Source organism: Drosophila montana, unplaced genomic scaffold (assembly GCF_035044405.1).
Source record: "Drosophila montana isolate Dmon_TW-CO22-7 unplaced genomic scaffold, ASM3504440v1 contig_1761_1, whole genome shotgun sequence".
Classification (NCBI taxonomy): domain Eukaryota; kingdom Metazoa; phylum Arthropoda; class Insecta; order Diptera; family Drosophilidae; genus Drosophila; species Drosophila montana.
In genome coordinates this window covers 532,208-558,747 of record NW_026996690.1, presented here as the reverse complement: position 1 = coordinate 558,747, position 26,540 = coordinate 532,208, and the positions used below count along the sequence as shown (strand labels likewise).

The 26,540-nt window shown below is 40.1% G+C and overlaps 2 protein-coding genes and 3 non-coding genes across 5 annotated transcripts in view; all 5 read right to left on the bottom strand.

Annotated features, from left to right (window-relative positions):
- Positions 1-11,768: 11,768 nt before the first annotated feature.
- TRNAK-UUU (transfer RNA lysine (anticodon UUU)) lies at positions 11,769-11,841 on the bottom strand. Its single transcript has one exon. It is a non-coding gene; the product is annotated as a tRNA-Lys (tRNA).
- A 964-nt stretch (positions 11,842-12,805) lies between these two features.
- TRNAK-UUU (transfer RNA lysine (anticodon UUU)) lies at positions 12,806-12,878 on the bottom strand. The gene has a single exon. It is a non-coding gene; the product is annotated as a tRNA-Lys (tRNA).
- A 481-nt stretch (positions 12,879-13,359) lies between these two features.
- LOC135440998 (probable G-protein coupled receptor Mth-like 11) lies at positions 13,360-15,555 on the bottom strand. The gene is made up of 7 exons (XM_064700431.1): positions 14,797-15,555; positions 14,595-14,727; positions 14,324-14,530; positions 13,987-14,250; positions 13,751-13,919; positions 13,567-13,694; positions 13,360-13,440 (listed from the first exon to the last, which is right to left on the bottom strand). Exons 3-7 carry the CDS (start codon positions 14,487-14,489, stop codon positions 13,406-13,408), a joined length of 762 nt encoding a protein of 253 aa, XP_064556501.1. The 5' UTR covers positions 14,490-14,530; positions 14,595-14,727; positions 14,797-15,555; the 3' UTR covers positions 13,360-13,405.
- Positions 15,556-18,118: 2,563 nt separating this feature from the next.
- TRNAK-UUU (transfer RNA lysine (anticodon UUU)) lies at positions 18,119-18,191 on the bottom strand. The gene has a single exon. It is a non-coding gene; the product is annotated as a tRNA-Lys (tRNA).
- Positions 18,192-18,294: 103 nt separating this feature from the next.
- Scr (Sex combs reduced) overlaps positions 18,295-26,540 on the bottom strand; it is a 34,232-nt gene continuing 25,986 nt past the window's right edge. Inside the window, exon 3 of the mRNA XM_064700430.1 lies at positions 18,295-21,047. Within this exon, the coding sequence (XP_064556500.1) occupies positions 20,740-21,047 (308 nt within the window). The 3' untranslated portion in view covers positions 18,295-20,739. The remainder of the gene's footprint in view (positions 21,048-26,540) is intronic.

The following is a 26,540-nucleotide window of genomic DNA, read 5'->3' as shown; positions in this document are numbered from 1 at the left end:
ATATATTTTATAATTTCAATATAGCTCAAATAATTTGGAACTAGGTAACTGCGTCTTATCTCGAGCATTTTTTATAAACAATATTCTTCAATAAATTGTAAATTTTATTCATTTCTATGAGAAGATAACACAGCTAAAAAGGTAATACAAGATAGTTTATACATTATTTATACTAGAAATGGTAATAAATAAATAAAACTTGAATCACAGTTTATGTCAAGTTTTTCGGCTGTGATAAGATATTTAGCTTATTCTCGTTTAGAAATAAGATTTATATAAATAATATAATAAATAATATAGACCTTAGCAATATACAAAAATAATTGTAATACATTTAATTTTTATTTGAATAATATAGTATATGATTCAGTTTATATCTTCTATTGAATAACCATTTTACTTCTTATCTATAGATTTAGACCTCGAACCGACAAACCACAATTTATTATAAGTAAAAAACGTCAGCAAATCAGAACAGTTATCTTAAGATCGTACAAAGAGATATATACAATATAGCTAACCAATCAGTTGGGCCTTTTAATTGTTAAAGTTTGAGTCTTACGAATAGAGAACACTTATTGATACACTTAATTCGATGCACTAGTCACGTATTCACTATTCACTATTCACTATTCACAAATTCACTATTCACATATTCGCTGGACAGTGAGCCACAGAAACCTCTCTAGAACCGAATTTGTCCTTAAATCTAGTGTACAACAAATTCGGATCTACAGGGTGGACGTGGAACAAAGTGAAACCTAGACGCGTCGCCATATATATATATATATATATTTATATACACACAGGTGTAACTTGTAAAAAGTGAGTTGTAATTTGCAGGAACAATTTGAATAGAGCTGCGTCTATAATTTGTGTGTCGTGCCACACGTGATGCCAAATTATGAAATGACCCATAAAAATGATTACAATGCTCACAGGATGTGTGTGTGTGTGTGCTTGTCGCTAATTATATTGAAGCACGTTGCAAGCTCCGAGTCGCCGCAGTGGGGCGCAGTCACGAACCCCAACGGCAGCAGCAGCCACAGCAGCGAGTGAGTCCTTGGAGCAGTCACATGCACTGTGTGCTGTGTCCTGGCTGGCGGCGTGTTGTCTTCAGCTGCGTAGCGGGGCAGCAACTGAAGGCGTTCCGTTGCCAGTGCCGGCCAGGTGGAGGCGCAAGATTAGGCGGCCCGGCCCCAAAGAATCTACTTGCCAATGCTCGATAAGATAACGCTGTCTTCCAATGTCTTGTGCATGTTCTTAGCGCTTCATGTATCTAATTGATTGTGCACGGATTAGAGGCACTTTCTACATATCGATATCGAGTCCGGGCACATCGGAGACATTTGCCCCTATTGTTGTTGTCAGCGTCTGTGATAAGAAAGAAACACATTAAATGAATGATAGATAGATATTAGGTGTGTGTGCCTGTGCGTGTGTGTGTGAGTGTGCGTGTGAGTGTGTGTGAGCGTGTTATTTGTATTGGGGCCACGAATCAATCAGGTAATTTCAGAACTGCCATGCGTCCAGCTTAGGGGAAGCTCTGCCAATTCCAGTTACAGCCAAATTTGTGTGCATTCTAAAGACGCCAGCGTCGATTAGGCCAGTCGGCGACGATGTTGGCGCCATGTGGCTAAGCCTTTGGTAAGCCCCACAGCGCCACTTGCCACCGCCACCGCCACTGCTGCCCCTCACCCCCTCGCCTGGTCTGTCAGTGATGATTCAGCATAAGCATTCGCAATACTGCTGAATAATGAAGGAGGAGGAGGAGGAGGAGGAGGAGGAGGGCAGCTGCAGGACGAGCGACTGAAATATGGAACAAATCATTGCCATTGTGCAAGGTCGTTGGGTATTGTAATATATATGTAGATAGTAATCCAGTGTGTGTGTGTGTGTGTGCGTGTCCTGTGAAGCAAAGCGATTTCCAGTCAATTAATTAATGAGTTTTTAACGTTATTCATTAGCACTAATCGCCTAGGACTAAACTTAAATAAGCCGCCCCTAAGCTGCAGCAAGGGGCGCGCCCCTCTGGGCCCAAAGTCAAGCCAGCAAAGTCAAAAACCTTTCCTAGGCTGTAGGCAGCAACTGAGACCCCGGATTAGGTCCTGTAATGGCAACAAATCTTGCGTAAACAAAGGCAAGCGAACGACTTCTAACACCCCTCGCACACACGCTCTCTCTCTCTCTCTCTTTCTGTCTCGCTCACTCGCACACACACACACGCAAACACATTCATTGACTGCGCTGCTTCTTTGTCTGTTTCTGGTGGTTGCCTTTGTCCTTTTTGCAGCCTCAATGGCTGCGTTCTCTTTGTCCCTCCCTCCCTCTCTAACACGCTCTTCTTTTTAATCTCTCTCTCTCTCTCTTTGCCTCTCCAAACTGTATACACACAATCCACAAAAGCAGGCCAAAGAAAGAGATGGAGAGGGTGAGAGAGAGAGAGAGAGAGAGAGGGAGAGAGATACGGAAGAGGGTGTGTAGCAGCTGGTTGTATGAACAGGGGCTGCTGCCATTGCCCTTCGTCCTGCACTGCTCCCGGTGGTTGCTTTCCGAGCCGCACATTAGGATAAACGAGAACGATTCGTATCGCTGGCCACTGGCTACTGGCGCAGTGCTCTAAATACTAATAATTAACTAACCTTGGGAAATTAACGCATCTTCGCCAAATTGAAGTTTGCGAAAATGCATTACATCATCCCCAGCCGCACGGAACCCGAACCGCCCGAACCGATCCATAGACCGCAGACCGACCGACCGACCGACCGACCGACCGACCGCAGGCCCATTGCCATTTAATATGCTAATTGATTTCACGTGGAACGCGTTGTTAGCACCATTCGGATCTGGCTAATACTGGCAATTGCGATTCCCATTTCTGACGGTCAATCGAAATGTTGTCGACGGCTTTTTTGTGCAAACTATAATCGACTAATCAAACAGTGAAATTACCAATAGCACTCAGAAATGATTCATTTCTCGAACGAAATATTTAATTCAAGAACTACTTTCAGGGAAATATCAATATAATTTCTTAAAATGTGAATATGATTTTGCGTTAATCTAGTTTAAACTCTTCAAACTAATTATTCCCAGTAAAATGCATGACTTAATATACTCTTTACGTCACAATATGCTCTGTTCCTGTTTTTTATGAAGCTGTTAATTTATGTTTTGCGTAATCTGAACGCCAAAATTAAACAGTCACATTTTGTTAAAACCAAAAAATTAAATAGAAAACGTAAAAAGTAGCGCACGTAAAGATTTAGATGTGTATTAAATAAGCTATATTTCCTACTCCAGTTTGAAAAACTATGATTTGGTATTTAAAATTAAACTGAAATCTTGATATTTCCTAATTTTTAAAACTTGACGCCAAAAAAACAATATTATTATAATTAATATAAGCTCCGTATGTCTGTTACATTTCTAGTGAATTAGTTTTCATTTAACATCATTTATGAATACAGTGTGGTGTTTTAAAAGAAAATCAAATTTACACTATTATATGCATGAATTGCGAGATATCTGATATCTAAACTCGATTCATTGTTAAACCATTATATTTCTCATAGCTGAACTTTTTCAACTCAATTCTCTCTTGTACACCATAGAAAATGTTAAAATGATGTATTTAAAATTTTAATTTTAATAAGTACACACAACCAATCCACTGATTGATAGCGAAAAACGTAATGTAAACGTAATAACAGTGATTACTTCGTATATACCATGAAATTTCAGCATATACCCAATGTTATTGTATATTCTTAGCTTACGATAAACATGATGAATAGAAGAGAATTAAATTTTGAGAGCCATTAAATTGAAGGTGGAATTAACGTGGCAATGTTGCGTTGATAATTATTAATTTTATCAGTGACTCACAAATGCACGAGCATTTATCATACATAAATACAAACACACATGCATATACATATGAATTTACACAGTACAGACTAAGTAAATAGGCTGTGTGATATGGGAATGTGTGCTTCTCATTGTACAAATCTCACTTTTTTCTCGTTGAATGCATTTACAGTAAAGCCGAACGGAAGTGCACAAAAGGTAAGTCAAAAATGCGCCCTTCCCCTCGCAAAAAAAAAAAAAACAAAAACGGGGCAATGACTGGCGAATTAAACGACACACAGAGAGAAGACAACTTCGCACATAAATCAAAAACGGGGAAAGGGAATCATTTATACAACGGCCGACAGGCGACAGTGTCCCTCAGCTAAAGAATCGCTCTCAAAGTGTCAACTAATGCACATTTTCAAATGGTTTGCTTCACTGTGCTTAGCTGCGAATTGCAGGCTTCCCACCACATTTGTTTGTTTGCATCTCGACGATTGGATCTGAAAGCCAGCGAGAGGAGAGAGAGAGAGAGGGAGAGAGAGAGAGCTTAGGGCCAAGGTTGTTGCTGTTGTTGTCGTGTCTTGTCTTGTTTTTGTTGTTACCGTTTCGATTTTCGGTTTCTGTTTCAGAGCGCGAAATATTTCACTGATGTTGTTCTCGTTATTGTTGTTGTTGTTCGCGAGAAGTGGACAAAAATGGGTGCAGGTAGAAGTTAAAGAGAAATAAAAGAACATCAAAACGGTTCACCTCACCTTTAGCCGCGAGCCCGTGAGCCGTATTTGCAGTTGAATTTGTTCTGTATTTGTATTGTATTTTCAACCTGCAAGTTGCGGCATTTTGTATCTGTATCTGTATCTGTGCAGCGTATCTGTATCTGTGTTTGTACGCCGTGTAGCCTCATACCGGTTGCTGCTGCTGATGATGTCGTTGGTCGTGGCGGTGCCTTTGCCAAAGTTCCTGTTTGTTGTTTACAAAATACGCGCCTGCCTTTCTATATTATCTTTGGGCTACTAATGAAAATGAGCGCTCGCAACGCTTTAGCCCGCGCACTGGGAGGCCAGAAAAACCCATGTCGCGACTCCGAACAAGCTCTCCCGAGCAGCTGCAGTTCCGACACACGAAATTTGCATGAAATTCAAATAAATATGTCAGTGCAGTCTGCCAGGAATTTAACCAAAGTGCAACCGAAAGGCAGTTCCCACTGTTCTGAAGGGGCTAAAAAATTCAGTGGTTCATTTACCCCCCGAGTAGGGATGCGATTCTCACTGCATGGCAGTCGATAACTTTCAATATGGTTCTCAAATGTTTCCATTTAGTTTTTCATACACTGCAGCAAAAAGATGGATACATCTGCGACCCTGTTAAGCATATTTGTATATATATTCTTGATAAACATCCCTGAATAGGAATGCGATTCTCATTGCAAAAAGATGGGGAAATCTGCGACCCTGTTAAACATATATGTATATATATTCTTGATAAAAATCCCTGAATACGGATGCGATTCTCACTCCATTACAGTCGATAACTTTCAATATGGTTTTCAAATGTTTCCATTTAGTTTTTCATACACTGCAGCAAAAAGATGGATACATCTGCGACCCTGTTAAGCATATTTGTATATATATTCTTGATAAACATTCCTAAATAGGAATGCGATTCTCATTGCATGGCATTCGATAATATGGGTTTCAAATATATTCTTGTGGTTTTTTATACACTGTCGCAAAAAGATGGGGAAATCTGCGACCCTGTTAAACATATATGTATATATATTCTTGATAAAAATCCCTGAATACGGATGCGATTCTCACTCCATTACAGTCGATAACTTTCAATGTGATTTTCTAATGTTTAATTGTGGTTTTTCATACACTCTACTTAAAAGATGGAGACATCTGCGACCCTGTTAAGCTTATATGTATATATATTCTTGATTGGCATAGTCAATCTTGACTGTACTATTTATAAACCTAGTATCCGATTTGTTTAAATTATTAAATTGTATTTTATAATGGGGCTACCATAAATATAAAGCTTTTGAAAAGTATCGTATAGTTGAGCATTCTTACACGTTGCTGTAATTATTTCTTAAAGTTTTCAGTCTTCTCACATAACCTTTCAAATGTGCATTGTGGAGGAGTTAATCCTTAAATAGGTTTTTTTTTGACATTCATTTATTTTGTACTTTGTTTTGAAAGTTTTTAAGTAACCTTTCTTTTTTAAACATCTTGAGTGCTGATAACTTTTACTAAGCAAAATCTAACACACTTACGAAGCCTGACATATCCAGTATCTACACTACTGTCTGCTCTATCTGCAATATTTATTTAAAAAGTGATAAAGAAAGATAAATAAATTTGTTTACAACGGAGCCCTCATAGAATTGTTCACAGTTTTAGCCGCTGTCAACAGCTAAAGAAATAAAGAAATCCTCCCCATACAAAATACGTATGAAATGTGCTTTCAGGAACACCTGACAACATGTTAATGGGTTGTTTTGCTTTTGGAATGATTCCTCTTGGCATTAATACGCATTATAATGTGTTAATTATCATAAATAATTTGATTACTTTTTTAGTCAAGCGAAAACAAACCGATTATATAAGTAATAAATTTAAAAATAAAATCATTTTATCATTTCATTTGTTAAAATAAACGAGCTGTTCTCTTAAATCTTTTCCCCCATCATCGTGTGACTCATGAATAGGGGATACAGTTGAAGAATTTTAGAAATTTCACATACAGTATGCCCTTGCATGAGAAGGTCCAATAAAAAAGGCACATGCTGTACGATATGTTTTTGTATTTTTAATAGGCTCACAGAATTCAGGCCATATCCATAGGAATTGCATGCATTTTGTGGTCTATGTAAATATTTGAATAACCAACAACGATAAAAACATACTCATAACTTTGTGTGTGAATACACACACACACAATTCAGGTCAACAAACAGAGTCAGTTAGGCAGGTGGGGTGTAGGAGGAGGAGGAGGAAGCGGACCTCGAATCTTTAGCCGGCAACGAGTTGGCGTCAAGACAAAATTTGTCATAAAATACTCGTAAAGCCAAAGAGTTCAATAATTAGATGAGCGAATGCATAAAATAACCATAAAAGCGATTGGCCCAGTGGCAAACTTAATTGTTTAGATGCTGGGGTTTATCTTCTTCTTCTTTTTTTTTTCTTTTTGTTGGTGTTGTTGGTCAATTTGAATAACGCAAAAAAGCGCCACAATTCAGTTGGCAGCATTGTCGGGCTGTCTGAGCGTTGCCAGAAACTGGATAATTTTCCACACATTAAGCTGATGGCTTGGAAAGCTGGGAGCACAAAAGGCGCCGTTTAGCCAAGTGCCTCGTAATTGGTGTAGATGCACACGCGGACAAGGCGCCCAGATTGCCACGCACACAGAAACACACACACACACACACACACACGGGCAGAGAGTCAGAGAAGGAGTCCAAGTGCTGGCAGCTGCAGCAAATGCGACTCTTTAGCCGTTGCCCCGAGTCCTGTGACCTTAGTCAAATGTGGGTTTCAGGCTTTGCGCCATATTGTGCGCACACATACACACATACATACGCACCTTACGCACACACACACACACAGACACACATTAAATGCAGCCGTTGCCAGCGCAGGGTTGCAATTTCGGGTTGGGTCATCGTCATCTCTGCAACTCTACTTTGACTGCGTCCAAGCTTAACACTTGCCCTGCTGCCTTCTTCGAGCGGGTCGTCGTGTGGGTGAGTGGGTGTATGGTGCGGGGTGTGGGGTGTGGGGTGTTGGCAGCTGTCGCCGCTTGGCAATTGCCGATTGCCACTAATATTTCGGTATACTACTTAACCCATGCTTTAAATGGCGGGACAAGTGTTTTATAGCGCGAATAGAACCAGGCTGGGGGTGGCTGCCTCAAGTGGTTGTTGTTGTTGCTGCTGCTGCTGCTGCTGCTGCTGATAATAGCGCGACAACGAAGCTGAAACTGCGGCGGGGTGCGGAGCTGGGCGTGCGGGTGGGGGTGGGAGTGGTGCTCTTTCTGCGCAAATGAAAAGTGGATGAAAGGCGCTGGCGTTGGCTGCTTTGCACATTTCCGGGCGCGCGCAACACACACACACACACACACAGCCGACGAGTCAAAATGAGGACAGACGCAGTCTGTCCAAGGTTTGGAGTCGGGGAGCGGCGGCGCCAGCAGCACCACGACTGAGCCCCAATTCTGGCACATGCGTACAAACAAATGGCGAGCATCGCATTGGCCCAAACGAAAAATTGGGCTCCTGTTCTTATATGTTCTCGTTTTTTTTTTCGTGTGTTTTAGTTGCACTCGAGCAATTTAATAAAGCACTCACCTGCGGCCATTAGAGCCGTTTACCTGGTCGCGATGCAAATACAAAAAGCGCCAGCTGACCATCCGAGCCATTGTTTTTGGCCGCCTTTTGGCATGCTGACTGTGTCCACGACAAGCTCGTCAATTCGATTTAACGTTAACAGTTTGCGCTTTGTTGAAGTTTGAGTCTCAAACGCGCTGCCAGCATCCTGGGCAGACGCTGGCTGCAGGATATGCTTGTAACGACGACAGCGGCAGCGGCGACGGCGGCGCTGACGGTGACAGCGACGGCGACAGCGATAGCGGCAGCGAGAATGGCCGCGCTCTCGTTTTCAGCGAACTGCTGCGCTCGGCGTCAAATTTCAAACTAAAGTCAGTTGGCCTGGCATGGCCGCAGCTAAAACCCAGTGAGAATGCGACCCTCCAAGTCTCAGTTACCCTGCTGGAAATTTTGGGCATGTGGTGTGAAACGGGTGCGCGCTCTGTATCTGCCTCTAGAGGGGCACTTCTCTAAAGCAAAAACTGTAGAAATTATAAAGAAAAAGCATGCACATGAGATTTTAGCGGTATAAAAACATAAAGTGCATGAGTTTTCAGCAGATTGTAAGTGTAAATATCAGTATCGCGTTTGCAATAGGCATAATAAATGTACTTCAGATGCGTTTAACCCCACCTTGATTTTATGTTGCCGTTTTTTATCAAATTTCTTGCACTTTGAATAACAATTTAATGTTAACTCCCTTTTGATGGCTTGTATTTCGCATTTTATGCATTCAACAAATATAATATTCGAAAAAAAAACTACTACTAAGCAGGTTACAAACTATGTGCCTTTCTGTGCATTTTATCATGCTTGAATTTCTTGCTGGGTGCGCGCGGTATTCGACAGCAAGAACAACAACAACAACAGCAACAACAGCAGGCAAACGGTGCTTTTGCTAAAGTTGATAACAGCCATGTTGCTGCCTTTGTGTGCGTGCATGTGAGCTGATGTGTATGTGTGTGTGTGTGTGAGTCTGTGTGTGAGTAACACAACCACCTAGCACCTAGCGTTAAAGAGCGAGTGCGAGAGGGAGAGCGCGAGAATGAATACACTCAGAAAAAATGCATATGAACAGATTAACGTATTTCAGCATGTGGAAACATTGTGAAACTATTAAAAAAAATAAAATACTAAAAGCAGTTTTATTATAGAAGAAAAAAATCTAAAGCTTTTATAGGGCCCGAATCATCCACGATTCATATAAAGAATATTCGCGAAATGGATTTATCCACCAGAACTTAATGCAGCAAAAGGGTAACTTTTTAAATTCAATTTGGCTTATCCTCCGCTAGAATCGATTTCTTCTGATATCTACCAAGCGAGTTGACTATGAAAATATATAACAATGCTTTGCAGCTTAAAAGGTTTTTAGATTGGAGAGGTATTTGCAATGATGGGATTCTTACAATGATTCAGGATATAGCTAAATACGGAATTGATACTGGGATTTAAAAAAGACGCCTCTTTTGTGGGCTCGTCTTTAAATTAATATTGAATTTGAATTATTAAAATAATAGTTTAATGATTTAAATGAATACATATACATAGCTTGATTATATGTACATGGGAAAGTCTAACTTATTTCTCACGGTGTATATAAATTCATTCAATTTCCAGGACATGCCTCCTTGTACATGTATGTGTATGCATGTGCACATAAGTATTTGTGTGTGTTTGAGCGTGTGTCTGTGAGCCTGGGAGAGGAGAGCACCCAGAGCAGCAATGGATGAGTGTAGACTTTGTGGATTTTGTTTCCAAATTGAATTGTCCAATACATTTGCGTGTGCGTGCGCTGCAAGGACTCTCGCCGAGCAGAAAGGCAATGGGAGCGGGAGAATTTACGAGGCCGCGTATCCCAGTAGCCGTCGGTGCACGCTCACCAAAACTGGAGTCAATGGAACTTCTTTGTTGCACGCTCCGCGTCTTTCAAAATGAAATCAAAGTGGGATATTTAAAGCCTCATTAATCAGGCTGCTGCTATCCACAAGTAAACCCCAGCTCGGCAGCGCTACCAGACGAGGTGTCGAGTGGCCCACAACTCGAGGCTCTCAACTTGAGAGCGTTAATGCGCTCATTAAGTTCGAATTTGTTTCATTGATAATTACATGATGCTAATAACGATGGAACACTTTAAGATTGCATATATTTACATATCCCAAAAGCAAGCACATATGTATGTAAGTAACAGATACTGACTTCTAATGCGCGTTAGGACCCGCTCCCTCTAGATACTTTTGTAATTTATACATATATATACATTTATACTTATTTTCGATATTTGGCATTACAAATAAATTTAAATAATTTGCCTAGAATATTATATAATATATGTACATATGTATAATCCGTCTAACTGCCAATTTTTCGCAGCCTTGAGAACATGCTGGAAACCATTTGCGATTCTCGGTAAAATACAAGAACAAGAAAGCAGCAGCAAGCTGTTCCGAGCACGAGAAATATTTGAACCATTGTTAATAAATTTTTTAATTTATGGCCCATATTTCCTGCAATTTTTTTTTTTTTTTGGTAATTCTACCTGAAGCATTGCTGCAATTACCAAAGACCCGCAGAGAGCACGGCGTTTCTTCATTATATCTTTTATTTTTGGAAAATTAGACGTAGCCTTGATATACTGTGTGTACAGTCAGAGAAATGAAACTGGTCGATTTCTCTTTTCTCGTCTAGTGGCAACGTCATGGAACAGTTTTGGAAAACCTTTGGCTCTGGTTTATCATACAAATATTTGCGTTTATTTTTTAGATTAACGCGAACGTATTGTACAGTAACTAGTTCGGTCTGTTGGCTGTAGCCGTCGTTGGGTTTATTGTTGCAACGCTTCAGCTGAGTCAATTTGATGATTTGTCGTAATGAATGCTAATTAAACGCATTCGTTTTCTAGTTCAGTTGGCACCCAACAGCTAGGCAGCATCCATATTGGGCCAGGGCATCTAATTCTTCTACTTCTAACATTTGCTGCTTTCTATGTATTCGTTCAACTTGAATGTGTTCTCGTATGCCACATGGCCAGGGCAACAAAGTGTGTCAAAATTCTTAGGCGTATCCATGAACAAAACCTTGCTCACATGCCCAGCCGAGCTGTGTGGCTGTGACTGGCTATGTGCCGTAGTTTAGCAAATAGACACAGATACACACATGCATACAAATAGCTGAGTATATAGAAAACATAGATACAGATAGCGATATGCAGGCCTCAGCTACAGACACAGATAGCGATGTTCGAGTATGTTTCACACAATTTGGGTATATCCACGACGGGAGCGTAAGTGGAAAAGCAAATAAAAGGTGCTAATTTCATGAGGGTTCAATTAGACGTTAGGCTGCTGTACGATTTCTTTTTGAATTTAAGTTTTTATTGTCGGTCGCGGGTCTAGTTAAAACAAAAACACATAAAGTTCCAGACGTTTTCCTACCCGCGAAAATTCTTTCATTCTTTCTACGCGATTACGAGGGCACTTACATATATTATAATCAAACAGACATTGTAAGAGAATAAAATATAAAAATGAAACCAAAATAATGCGTTCGCCCGAGCAGGGACTTGAACCCTGGACCCTTGGATTAAAAGTCCAATGCTCTACCGACTGAGCTACCCGGGCAGTTGATTCGTTCTTGCCAAAACCCCTTTAAATTGCAACTGAAACAAAAAGCTTTAAACGATAAATTTAATAGGAAAAGCTTTGAGAATAAATGCGGTAAAAAGCTCAACTGCTCTGCTAAGTAGAGGGTATCATTATTGTAAAATGCATTATGTGACTCATTGGAGAATAAGAACACGATAAAGATGAAATTCCAAATATTGCCAAACACAATAACAAAAGGAATAAAAACAAGTCGTTTTATCTGTTCCCTATATATTTATTCCAAATAATATATTTAAAAAATAGTTTAAAAAATATTTTGTGTAGTAAAAAAGATTGTGGTCCAACAATTGGCAAGGCTGATAGTGGCAGTCCACTCCGGTACGCTATCCCACTACTGCTTACCACGGGAACTCTTGGCTGCTGGTTTTCACCCCTGGCCCGGTTCATCCCTCCTTAGCCAACCTGAATGCCGTGGACTCCTCCGCGGCACCCATATTGATGGCAAGCTTAGTGCGGACGTTCCGTCAACATGGCTGGTCCACTACACAGTGATCCCCAGCCTCAGGCCATCCCACAATCAGACCTCACAGAAGCGTGATTACAGAAGCTGCCAACCTTCCAGTCGAAATTCGGAAGTCTAAACAAGCATTATATGTCTACGTTTAGCAAAGTAGTTTGGCTTGGGTTACTGCTTTATCGATGAACTGCTTTCACGTATATTGAACCACAGTAATATGGTGGCCCTGCTTAGTTTACGTGCACTGCTTCAACGTAGTAAAACTGCTTTGTTTCAACTGCTTTATTAACATACTGTGAATATAGCGTGCCCCGAAGACACAGCAAATTGGCACTGTCATTAAAAATAATAATAAATACAAAATAAATAGCTATTAGTTGATTTATTGATTATTCAAAGACAACATATATAAAATCTCTTTACCCAGCCTTAAATAAAAAGATATACTAAAAAAGTTGAGCTCGCCCGAGCAGGGACTTGAACCCTGGACCCTTGGATTAAAAGTCCAATGCTCTACCGACTGAGCTACCCGGGCACGTGTTTTACTCTTGTCAAGACTCAATCAAAAGCATATTCTTCTTGGAAATATTACAAGAATAATATTAATGCTGATTTATTGGAATACAATGCATCTAAAAGGAAAATAAGATACAACTTTAATTTAGATTTCGAACACAGAATTAGTTGATTTTCGGTATAATAGGATCATAATGAAGCTCATATTCGATGAGTTAGATTAGAATATATTGGAAAAAAACTATTTAAAAAACTCAATTTGTGTAAGAAACATTAGTCCAATGTTGCTTATAGCAGGGTAACATTCATCAAAGTTTATTGAAGTGTACTCACTTAAAACAGGTCAAAATAAATATACTTTTGTCAAAGAATTAGTGACAGTAAAAATGTACTTAGAATATGCGTTTACCTGGACTAGCCTGTTCGGGTATATAAGTAGGTCATTGGCATATAAATTTAGGATAGTGTTACATAAAAAAGTATATCTATTTGTATCCTATATAAACAAATCGGTTTAGGAGCCAACATTTGCACTCGTGCGGGTACTCATAATTGGGTTTCCGCCTTTTCGTTTTTCCATCCTAGGAGAAAAATGTCGCATTAATCAAGATAGGTGTGCATGAGTATAAAGTATTAGGCACCATACCGATCATAAAAAGCCTTTATCACTTCCTTCTTGAAGACTGATACAAAAAACAAAAGTATACCTTGAGAAGAGGTTATTATGTCAAGATTCTCGATTCCTTGTAATTGGTTGATTGAACATAAATAGGCAATTATCTCCAGAAGCCATGCCACGCCTGTTATGGCGAATAGGCGGAAGAAAAATTTGAAACTAAATGAAAATAATTTGTAAATCTGTATACATGCAAATCTATTAAAATCACTTGCTTGGCTTGATGGGCTAGTTTACTGCTACTGTCGGCGTCACTCCACACGCGGCAATTATTCTGGTCCTCCTTATATATTTTCATTGCCGTTACAATAGAAAGCCATATGTTGATAAGTATGGCCAACAATATGGGACCATAATAGTAGATCATTGCCGAATAATCCTGTGCTGTAAGCGAGAAAATTGATCACATTAAATATATATTCAATATAAATATCAGCAATGATCTTCTCACTATCGATCCAACAGAAATAATATCCAAATGTGGGCTGCAATTGACTTGTATTATTCTCGTCAAAAGATTCGTCCATTTCAAATAGATACGAAACCAAAAGTGTGATCCCAAGTAATCCAGCAGCTACGCTCCAAACGAAGATATTATATTTCTTAAAGTTCGACCTAAACTTAATGCCAAGGTTTTTCACACTCTTCCACAGCGTAAAGTTGATCATCAAGAGCCAAAGGAATGTGGCCATAACAGTGTAATACCCAATGTAAGCTGAGGGAAATATAAAAATGAGCTATTATTATTATAAAAATGTTTAATATTATATTATCTTATGCATTCATACCAATTGAATTGCAAAACAATTTAGAAGTAATATTGTCACGATAGAGCGATTCGAGCCACAGCAACAAAAAGCTAACGGCTAGGCAAAGAAAGTAACATATGCAACATTTGTCGTACACTTTACGAAATTGGGGCAAGTACAGAAACGTCGCAACGGTAATAATCATACAGAATATTGAAATAACTCGCAATGCATCAGGTAGAGTAACTGGAAGAAAGTTATTCATACATCAAATTGACTTGACTTGACCTGGACTCTATCAATAACTAACTCGTGCTTTTTATCGGATCGTCCAAAAAGTGTGCACCAAATTTGTAGACATCATCGTTGACCGCAAGCGGCACCAGGCAATAGTTCTGTTTATATATGTTGCGGTTATTGGCATGCTTGAACAGTATGCCATCCTATATGTATATAGAGCGAAGAATTAATTAATTAATTCCAATGAAATCTTAATCATGCTCCCATCAAACCTCAAACAAAGTCCACTGATAGTCCAGGCTGTCTTTCACAGCAACTAAGTCGCACGATTGCTGATAGCCTGGCTGTACGAGAAAGTCGTTGCGTAGATTTATCTGGGTCTCTGTGCCGTTGAGCAAGGTTATGTTCAAGAGGGCGTCAACAAGGAACTCGTGTGGGTCACAGCAAAAAAGTACGCACGATTTGACCTGACAGACACAACCCCTCGTATAGGATTTGGTGGTCGATTGCGTCTTGCCTTCGAACGATATTGTGTAGTCTTATATTCCGGTTTTCTCTTTCGGTATTATAACGTTTCTATATCGATACGATCCATTCTCAAGTCGTTCGCTGGCTTTAAGCTCGACGGTATCAAAATAGTCGCAGCCGGGAATGTCTGCTGTGCTCTGGACCAAGAAAACGCTGAGTATGAGTAGAGCCCAGCTTAAGCTCCCCATTGCGTGGATAAAATAAAATTAAATTATTTCCGATAACTATATAATTCAGTTTTGCCGCTTTTCTAGCGCTCCGTGATGTGCTTTCTTCGGTGGTTCAATGTAAACTGAACGACTATTATTTATTCATTTGTCATAAATATATATGGATAAAATATAAATATTGATAAATTAAACCACATAGGGGCTACGCGAAGGTATTTTTAGGAACACATGAACTGAGAGAGAAAGCTTAGTCATTAATAATACATTAGTAGTTGGTATTTTTTCGATCGGTCTTGCCAGGTCCAAGTTTTGTGCTTCAAACTTAGACCTTAGACATTCATATTCCCCCATTTTCCACCTGCGGGTAATTTAAGTTTACTATATTAAACTCCACAATATATATTATATTATGCATAGGTATTTCAAAATGAGTTGAAAGCCTATCGAAATGTCCGCTCATTTTAGCCCCGTGGTACGAGCCACATTTTCCATCCTAGAGCTGTGGATTTTGCGAGAAGTGCGAAGAGCGCATCAAGTGAGTTGTCAGAAAGTTCTTTTGAAATGTCTTGGCACCAGAAACTTCAGACCCCAAATCTGTGATACCTATTTTCTGAAATGCATTAAGCACCTCTCAATTGAATTTAAACAAAGATCTGTGAAAACGTTTTAGAAGTCAATTGGATGGTAAACCAAAAAGTCTTATGAAACGGCCCCTTTCAGCCCTTTCAGCCGGCTCCGACATACATATGTACTGACTGCAACAGAAAGAAGTACGAATACAAAATTTCAAGACGTTAGTTTTAAAACTGAGAGATTAGTTCGCACAGAAACAGACAGACGAACAGACGGACATGGCTATATCAATTCGGCTGTTAATACTAATCAAGAATATATGTATATACTTTATGGTGTCGGAGATGTCTCCTTCTATGCGTTACACATTTCGAGACCAAATTAGTTCACCAATCAGTCAGTTATAAGGTGAGTAGGTCAGTCTGTCAATCAGGACAAACAGTTTTATATATAAAGAAGTCAATTCAGGTCTGGTGCTTGTGGATCTATTGATTTGAAAGGTCTCAATGCAAAAAATACAAAAATATTGTTTTAGGATGGAAAAACTGCAATAAGCATTTCGAACGACTCTTTTGATCAGGATTGGCAGGCTTGACATTGGAGATTGTATTGTATGCTATACTAATAGATGTGATCAATAAAATCGATATGTAGTGCAGACAAACATTTAGTGATATACAACTAATGTACCTCGGTTGCAGCCTCTACCCAGTTTTAACATACTCTTTCCAATTGCTAAATAAATATTTTGAGTCTTATAATTGGCCGAGCTCAATAGAAATATCCGTCAGCCTTATATTTGTTGCGCTGATTCCAGAGGACAGACTAACATATTTATTATAGTGAATGCTGTAGTACAGTATATACCAATTTCGATTGAACTGAGGTCCGACTTATCTGTAGGATTATCAAGTAATCTATACACATAGTATATAAGTGAGCTTAAGCCAGGCGGCGAGTCAAACTGCGGTTTCAGTTTCTGTCTGGGCTCAATGTGTTATAGTATAGCAACACTCGCGCTAAGTCGATTCTCAAGATGATTGGACCTATCGCTGTCGGACTTCTTATACTCTTTATGTGGACATTTGCCATACCTACAATAGACAAGTGCTTCTTATATGCGATGCCGATCGAAATAGCTAGCATCGTCTGTGGCCGTCCCAAATGTACCAAAAGCTCGGCTGAATGTGTACAAATGAAATGGGTAACAAAACCTTTCAAATTTTTATTAAGTTCAAGTGTCTTACAGTCGTTGGAATATATAAATGGCATTAGAAGTAATTAATAAATAATGTCAAAATAAATAAATAAAATAGCAAATGTAAATTGGCAATCAAATGTATATAAATGGATTCTCAAAGTTGTTGCATTTTGAAAATACATAGTTGCCAAGAAGCTTCTCTTGCTCTCACACTATTAATTCAATATAAATATATTAAATACTATATATAGAGAATATACCCATAAGTAAGACTTTGGGTAATCAGTGGAATGAGTCATTCCGAGTGAAATGATTCACGGGGTTTTGAGTGATTTGATTTGATTCGGGCATTTTTAACAAAGTATACAAATGGTTAAGTACGCAATTACATAATAAAAACAGATTGTTATCTCTTATATAAATAAAATTAATTTAAAAAAATATTTTGTGCAGCATAAAAGATTGTGGTCCAACAATTGGCAAGGCTGATAGTGGCAGTCCACTCCGGTACGCTATCCCACTACTGCTTACCACGGGAACTCTTGGCTGCTGGTTTTCACCCCTGGCCCGGTTCATCCCTCCTTAGCCAACCTGAATGCCGTGGACTCCTCCGCGGCACCCATATTGATGGCAAGCTTAGTGCGGACGTTCCGTCAACATGGCTGGTCCACTACACAGTGATCCCCAGCCTCAGGCCATCCCACAATCAGACCTCACAGAAGCGTGATTACAGAAGCTGCCAACCTTCCAGTCGAAATTCGGTAGTCTAAACAAGCATTATATGTCTACGTTTAGCAACGTAGTTTGGCTTTGGTTACTGCTTTAACGATAAACTGCTTTCACTTATATTGAACCACAGTAATATGGTGGCCCTGCTTAGTTTACAAGTCGTTTGCGTGCACTGCTTCAACGTAGTAAAACTGCTTTGTTTCAACTGCTTTATTAACATACTGTGAATATAGCGTGCCCCGAAGACACAGCAAATTTGCACTGTCATTAAAAATAATAATAAATGAAAAATAAAAAGCTATTAGTTGATTTATTAATTATTCTAAGACAACACATATAAAATCTTTCTACCTAGCAATAAACAAAAAGATATAAAAAGAAAAAGAATAAGCTCGCCCGAGCAGGGACTTGAACCCTGGACCCTTGGATTAAAAGTCCAATGCTCTACCGACTGAGCTACCCGGGCACACATTTATCGTATGTCAAGGAACCGTGCTGATAAAGTCGGAAGAAACAGGATCACGAATGTGACCATAAATTATCTAAGAAAAACAAAAGAAAATCATAAATTGTACATTTTAAAATAGTTTTATTTTTATGTCATATTCATACATGTTTACATATGTTTTCATTTGATTTGATTTATTTATATTTGTATGGTTTTGTGGTTTTACGCAATTGAACCCATATCATTATATAAGTACGGATCTCATTTAAAATTAGTTATGTAATTTATTTTTACATGGAATGCAGTTAAACTCTTTGCGCTGGCGCACATTGTGCGCCCCTATCCCGAAAACGACAAACGTTGTATTGCATTTTGATTGAAAAATCATATCGTTTGGACAAATTGCAAAACTATTTATAGGTTAAACAAAAAACAATTAATTAATTAATTTGTGCTAAGTATTTTTCTTTTCTTATTTGCGTTTGCTTGCTATTATTTTGTTTTCATTTTTCGTTTTGTTTTTTTTTTCTTCTCTTAATGCGCTGGTTTTTTGTTGTAATTTTACTTTTTACTAAAATTTGTCTTGCTAATTCGATACATATAATTTAGGCTTAGGAGCTAGGTTCACATAGACTACCGATAGGTTCTAGAATGCACTAACCTTAGCTTAGCAAAAAGTACAGCATAAATAATTACATTACATTTACGTATAGGTTGTGTTTTAATGTTTTTGTTGTTATTTTATATTTTTTTAATTTTCTTAAATTTTGTATTATTTTTAGATTTTAACAATTTGCGCATTGCTCAATATTTTGAAATTTTAATGCACACTTACGCTAAGAGACAATATGTATTTGTATTTGTAATAGGATTTTGATTTACAGACACAAAAGTTCTTGATACGACTCAAAATAATAACATTGAGAGAGCATCTGGTGTCGGGCACCAGCCATAAATAATTCTCAGTGGCTTTGCTGTAGAAATTGTGCTAAATGGTTGCAATTGGGCCACAAGATTCCTGTTTATCCTCCGAATTTGTTCATCATTGTGGGGGTTGAGGTGGGGGGTGCAAATAAAACAAGTTTGTATTTAGTATGTATTAATTTTGAATAAAATTAGTAAAGCATTTGCCAAGCTGCTAAAGCACTTTCAACAACACAAATCTATATTAAAATAAAACTGAACATTTCGGCTCACAGTTTGTTAAGTAGCTCTCGAGCAAAACAATTTATATTTAAAATGAAACACAAACATAATAAGGCGCCGTATGAGAGTGGGGCGCTCTGCTATATACAAACTAAACAAAGCCTTATATGGGTAGCTATGCATACATATACATATACACACATATGTACATAGTATGTATGACTGTTAGGTTTTAAGTACAGATTTGAGAATGCGAATTATCCCCGGGGACATTCGACTTAGAATTAATTATAATACGAAAACTAATTTTAATAGAAATCACTTTGAAATTATTGCAAATATTACGTTCGATTTGAATTGTTTTTTGTTTTTGTTTTTGTTTTTCAATTTTGTTCGTCTGTGCGGACTTAGGCCTAAAATTTATGCTACACTTAAAACTAATAGCTTTTCGAATACTGCTTAGAGAAAGAGGTTTATCATACTGGACGTCCAATGGCAACGGCTTCGTAAGAAGCTATCATATGCGAACTCCAGATGCCCTGCCCAGGTCCGAGCCCAAGGCTCGAACTGTGTTCATGTGATGCATGTGTGTGCGAGTGTGTGTGTGCTTGTGTGTGTATGTGTGTGTTTCTGTGTGTCTGTGCGGGTGGTGGCGTCTGCGGGAAGGCTCTGGAAGAACTAGACGAACGCGCACAGTTCCACCTCCAGTATCATAAACCCAAACGAGCCGCGCTCCAGCAACGGCTCATTTCTCAGCTTAACACGAATCAGTTGCAAACAAGAAGCATCGTCTTTGATGTTGGTTGATCGACAGCGGCGGCGGCGGTTGCGATTGCGGTTGCGGTTACGGTTGCGGTTGCGGATGTGGTTGCGGATGCGTATGCGGAGCAGGGCAAGGCAAGGCAGTGGCAATGGCGCAGGCGCAGGCGCAGGCACCGGCACCGGAACCGGCTCAGCAGCAGAACAAATTGCAGCCGACAATATCCGCTTTGTACTCCAGCTCGAGCTCCAGGCCCAGCTCCGACTCGGGCTCACAGTCCGAGTCCAGCAGCTGGTCGAGTGGCTGCTGTTGTTGCTGCGACTGCGACTGCTGCTGCTGCTGCTGCTGCTGCTGCTGCTGCCTGATGATAACCTGAGATCAGAACTCTTGAGGATATTTGATGCAGTCGGCATTGGTATTGCTGGCATTGGCCACCGCCGCGGCGGAGCTGAACAGCGAGTTGGGTCCGTTTCCGGCGCCAATGTTGCTGCCAGCTCCGCCGCCGACGCTGGCGGTGCCTAGCACCGACGCCGCCGCGGTAGCATCCTGAGAGCCCTGTGACTGATAGCCGCCGGCCACGCTGGCCGCTGCCGCCGCCTGATATGGTTCCTGATACAACTGATTGAGTCTCTAACCAGTACCCGAAAAGTGCCACGCGTCCTATGCGCTCAGATGCGCGAACTGTGACGGATGGATATCGAACTGGTGATAGGGATGGCCATAGGGGCCCATGTGATAGGGCACAATGTTCATTGACGCCATCTTGTGCTCCTTCTTCCACTTCATGCGCCGGTTCTGGAACCAGATCTTGATCTGTCGCTCCGTCAGGCAGAGCGCGTGCGCGATCTCAATGCGTCGCCGGCGCGTCAGGTAGCGATTGAAATGGAATTCCTTCTCTAGTTCCAGTGTCTGATAGCGGGTATATGAGGTCCGTTGTCGTTTCGTCTCGCCATTGGCATTCACAGTGCCTGCAAAAGTCGAAAGAACAGGATACCATTAGTGAGCTGTGGCATTAAATGTGATTGGAGACCGTTTGCTAATAAGGCTAACTTCGGCACGCCGAACATCAAATACCCTTGTAGGGCTTTTGTACCAAAGATCTGATATAGTATACCCATTTAATGATGGGCGAACACTACAGCTCGTAAATGCTGCAGTTGGTCATATCTTAAAATGCAGAAGAATTTTCAATTTTTTCTTAATACTTTTTAAGGGTTCTTAATTTGTAAAATATAGCTTTCATATATCTGGCATTTCAATGCTGATAAAAATTCAGCTTATGTTGGGAGTATGAGAGGCTCGTAAACAAAAATATATTATTCTCATTTTATACTCATTTTTTTAAAATAAATGAATTCGTACTTGAATCTACATTAATCTACATATTTGTGTTGACGAATTTCAATTTAGTTAATTAAAAGCTCTTTTTTTAAAGCCCATGAAAGCTGCCACAAAGCTTAACGCATCGCACAATTCTTCTCTTGCTCTGACCAATTGACTTACTCGCCAGATTAAATTAAAGCTTTGTTGACAATTTTGGTTAAAAGAAGTACTTTGTAAACGAAAGTTATATCAATAATCCATAATTTTCCATCTGGTCTCGGACTTAAACAGCTAAAATAATGTTTATAGGAGATATTTTTTATTAATCCATAGCTATTCTTTGCTTTAAATGCCAATAAAATTCGAAATGGCAAAAGTATATCTTTAATTTATGCGATAGTTTTAAATGGCATTTGCACTGTCAAATGACAGCAAGCTCTATCTGAGTGCTTATGACTTCCTTTAGTATCTAAAAGTTTCTCTAATAGTCTGTCTATTTAATTCAAATCTTAACACTTTCATTGAAGGCGTTTCTAGGCAATCGACAAACGTTGAAGTGGACCGTTGAGCTTTTCTCTGCGCAGGAATAGTTAATTTTCATGTTTATTTTCTGATTTTCTGCAACGTTGCGCATTTCATAAATATGACGTGTCAAGCTGCAATTTCGCTGTTCACCGTCGAAAAGATATTCCATTTGTTATTGTTGTTAGCCAAAAAAAAAAAAAACCACAAAGGCCAAGGGGTTGAGGGCTTGTCGGGGCTGTACGTGAAGTCTCAATCTCTAGACTCTAGACCCTAGACAGCTGTCGCTGCTCGATTTCGCTGTCTTCCTCCCACTGCCGATGGCCAAAGATAATGACAATTTGCCCATTCCCCAACCGATGCGCCGACCAGCCCCCTCCCGAAACTATTGTCATCTTTTGGGCTGGCGCGAGGGCGTTCGTAACGCGTCGTTCATAATGAGGGGGCGGACTGTGGCAAAGTAGACTTTTAAAAGCCATTTACCGTGGCGTGTTATTATGGCCAAGTCAATTGGCTCGCCCGGTATTCAACAAAATAAAAAAAAGAGAATCAGACAATGTCTCACAAACACACAAACACACACACACGCACACACACACACACATGCGCGAAGTCGGCCCGTGAAATGTGTGGCAGTCAGTCAATGTGATAGACAGGCCAAGTGAGGAGCGCCCCTGTCAGCACTTTGGGAAAGCCGACAAATGTTCCATCTTGGACCCCTTGGTCGCCACAATCTGCAGCGCTCCACTGCGCGTATATGGGTCATGGCCCATTGCTAAACGGCAATTGGAACTACAAAGTTGCTGCCGCTTTTCCTCCATTTGCATTGCTCGGATGCAAATGTTTTTCAAAGATGGAGCACATTGGTACCAAATATTGTGCGAGATGCGTAAATGTTGCTTATTTATTTAATTATTGGCTTAGACTATTTGAGTTTACTTAACTCCAAAAGTTGACAATCAATTTGGACTAAAAAAAACTAAACTTTATTGATGAAATAAATACTAGGCTTAAATTTAGATTTCTATAAATAGGAATTATTCAAGGAAAAGTTGTGGCAGATTTTCTTCTGGAAAATTACTCAAGTTGTGCATAATGTGCATTTAAATGGAAATTTGATTAAAAGCATTCTATAAAAAATTATAATAAAATAATCTTTTTGTAGTCCTCAATTCATTTTAGGTGTCGGCTCTGACATTTTGTTCTTTAGAGAAATTCTTTTAGTAAAATTATAAATAAAAATCTACTTTTATATGTTATCTAAGGATTTTATAAAATAAATAAATAACACTTTAAAAAAGCTTTGCTGGCAAAATGCAGCTCGTGCTTCTGTTCAGATTTAAATGTTCAATAAACTAAAGTTGCGCTCGTATTTCTTTCTCTCTTTCTGTTTCCCGTCTCTGTCTGTCTCGAGGATGCGCGACACGAAAGTTTGTTTGGTTTTTAGTCGGATTTTGTTGGTTTAGTGGTCGACGTGACGTAGTCGGAAGATGTCGGGTCACATCAATCAGTAGGAAATCTAAATGGAATTTCTGATTAAACTTGAAATTAATTACCACTCATTTAATTAAAGTGAATTTGAGTGTGGCAAATGCCGCAGCGCCGTTCGCCAAAAACCCACACACACACACGCAGGGACACACACACACACACACACATATGTTAGAACTCAAAAGCACTTTTGCCCTGTGCACACTCACGTTAAAAAGTCTACGTCCCTGTGCGCTTAGTGAGCCCCGCTTGCTGTAGCTGGTTGTCTTTTGGCCATCCTGAAACGGGCTAAAACTTATGACCACGTAACCAGCAGAGCAGACAGTAACCAGACAAAGACATCAGCTTCATCCGTCATCAGACAGAGAGAGAGACAGTGAGAGAGAGAGAGAGAGCGACAGTTTGGTGGCAAAAATGGAATTGGCCAAATCCTTAAGCTCGCGAATCCTGACCCATTTCGGTCAGTTAGCAGCGCTGTCAGTCAGCTTATCAACTATCAAATTGAATTCGAAAACTAATATCTCTCGCAAGCCATTAGAGCATGCCGGAAAGGTGCAGGCTGTCGGGTCAAAGTTTGCAGACGGCTTCATGCAACATTCAGTGGCATTTGATGCATGAAGTGCAGACGCAACTTCAGGTTGCACTTATTGTTCGTCATATTTTTCTGACCTTGCTGCCAGCATCTGGCACTGTGCATGGAAAATCAATATGCATTGTTGCGGGGCAGTTGGCGGACATTTTCTTGGCTGCTGCACTTTGTGTTTCTTAAAGTTCTGGGGCAGGGCGAACAGCTCTTGTGCCGCCGTCGACCATTTACAATTGTCAAAGGCTGCTGTCATTTGGTGTTGCAATTTGTTTACACATGCAACACGCTCACAGCTGCAGCCGCAGACGCCGTCGCAGTCGCAGTCGCAGCGGCAACGGGTATTAAGAGTATCTGTGAGAATGCGTGCATGTAGCTAAAGTATCTGGGGGATTGGCGATTGCCCTGAGCAGCACAAGGGACTTCCTGGGAAATATTTCACAATTGTAATATTAGAGAAAATGGAAACACAATGCTTGTTAGTTTAACTATTACAAATTAAGTTTTAAATTCGTTTTTGTCATAATTTAAAAGTTAACAAATTATGTAAAACAATTGATTGCTGATTATTGCTGGTTCACATCGTTTGTATATTTTTCCCACGAACATAGCTGAAAATGTCTATACATATTTTTTGATTATATTTTACTTCTATAAAAAATAAAACTATAGTCGATTGATTACCACAGTGGGATTCAAACACCCGTGAAAACGGAAGACAAAATAAAATATATAACTGCATAATTTTTAATATTTAATATCCTATTGATAATATTGTAATTTTATCGGATACCGGATTGGATAATATCGTCTCTTCTTCTCTTTGATCTCAGCTAGATATCGCAATCTCATTTTGGAGTCGAGTATGTTCCATTTAACGAACAAATAGTATTATTTATGTCTCAATCAGCCGAGAGTGGGCAACATTTGTTGCTGCACCGTTGCTGGCATGATTTCCAGCTAAAGATCAACACACATCTAAACCAAATACGAGCCGAACTGATCCGATTGCCCGGCAACCCGTTGAGGGCTCCGCTAAATGTCATCACTGGGCACGGGCATGGGCATGGTTGTGGGGCGGTGATAGGGGAACGGGGAACGGAGAACGGGCGTGTGACTGGGACTAACTACATAGCTACATAAGTGGCGCATCGTTGTCGCTTGTCGTCATGGCCAGGCGCAAAGCCCCATGAGTTGACAGCAGTTTGGCTGAGGCACTGCCACTGCCACTGGCACTGGCACTGGCACCTGGCATGTCATATCACTTATCGTCGGGGCATGGGCATGGGCATGGGCATGGGGCATGGGGCATGGGCATGTCGACTCTTGACAGCGCCAATGAGCGAACATCCGAGGCGTTTTACAACTTTGTGCCCATTTCGCGCTCCGTCTCGCCAGATCGTGAAATACTATATAGACATATTGGATTCTGCATACATATTCCTATATATATATGTATTTTTTTTACTCGTGCTTATATTTGAAAAGCGACGCGCTGTGAATGAGGAATTTAGTATGTGTCCGTGTGTGTGTGTGTGTGTGTGTTGACTTTTTGTTTGGTCTTTTGTTTTGATCTTTTGCATTTCATTTTCATGTAAGATGACGTCAAAGTCAAACGCTGACAGCCGCTTAACATATCAGTTGAAAATTTGAAATTTGGTGCATGCAAAAATCTGCAACAGAATTTATTAAGTGACACAGCAGAAACTGGCTGCGGCTCCTGCTGAACGCATCCACATTCGATTCGTGGCAATTCTGCAATTCAAATTGCCATTGTCTGCGGCAACGTTTTGCATACTCCGACCAGGGGCTTTGTGGGGCAGCTGATCATGTTGTGATTGACGCGAGATTAGCATACGTTCAGGTTCAGGTTCAGGATCAGGTTCAAAGTTAAGCTCAAAACCCTTGGCCTAGGTCAGCAGACAGAAGGCGCAGCTGGTGCTCAGCTTCGAGTTGGCATTGCAATCCGGTTCAAAGTTTAATTGTTTTTCGCCGCGTCTTCTGCTTCGGCTGCAACATCTTCGGCTCGAGGCGCAAATAGAAAGAAATAAAAAAAAAAAACGCTTGCGGCTTGTCACAAACACTTGTACTGGTCATTTGTCAACGGCCGGCGTCTGCCCCGCACTGGAGACGGTTGTAGTAAAAAAAAATACAAAAAACTCAAATAAAAAACAAGAAAAAAAGTGAACATCGTCATCGTAATCAGCCGCGCAACGTGTGCGGCACGAAACTCACCGGTGCCCAGTCACCGTCAGCCGCACAGAAGACGTTCCATCTTGCATCTGGCGGCTCGGATTCGATCTTATCGGCCAAATAAAACAACAACAACAACAACAACAGCAGCAGCATTGTAAGCTGACTTGTTGCTCTTGTTGCTGTTACGGCGAAATGCGACAACAACAACAACAACAAAGGAATTGCAGCATCAGCAATTTGCGCTCGAGATCGCAACTAAAACTTCATAAATCAACGCACTTCCGATTACGCAAGATCACAAGTGGCCAACGGCCAGTGGCCAGTGATTAGTGGCTCAGTGGTGCAG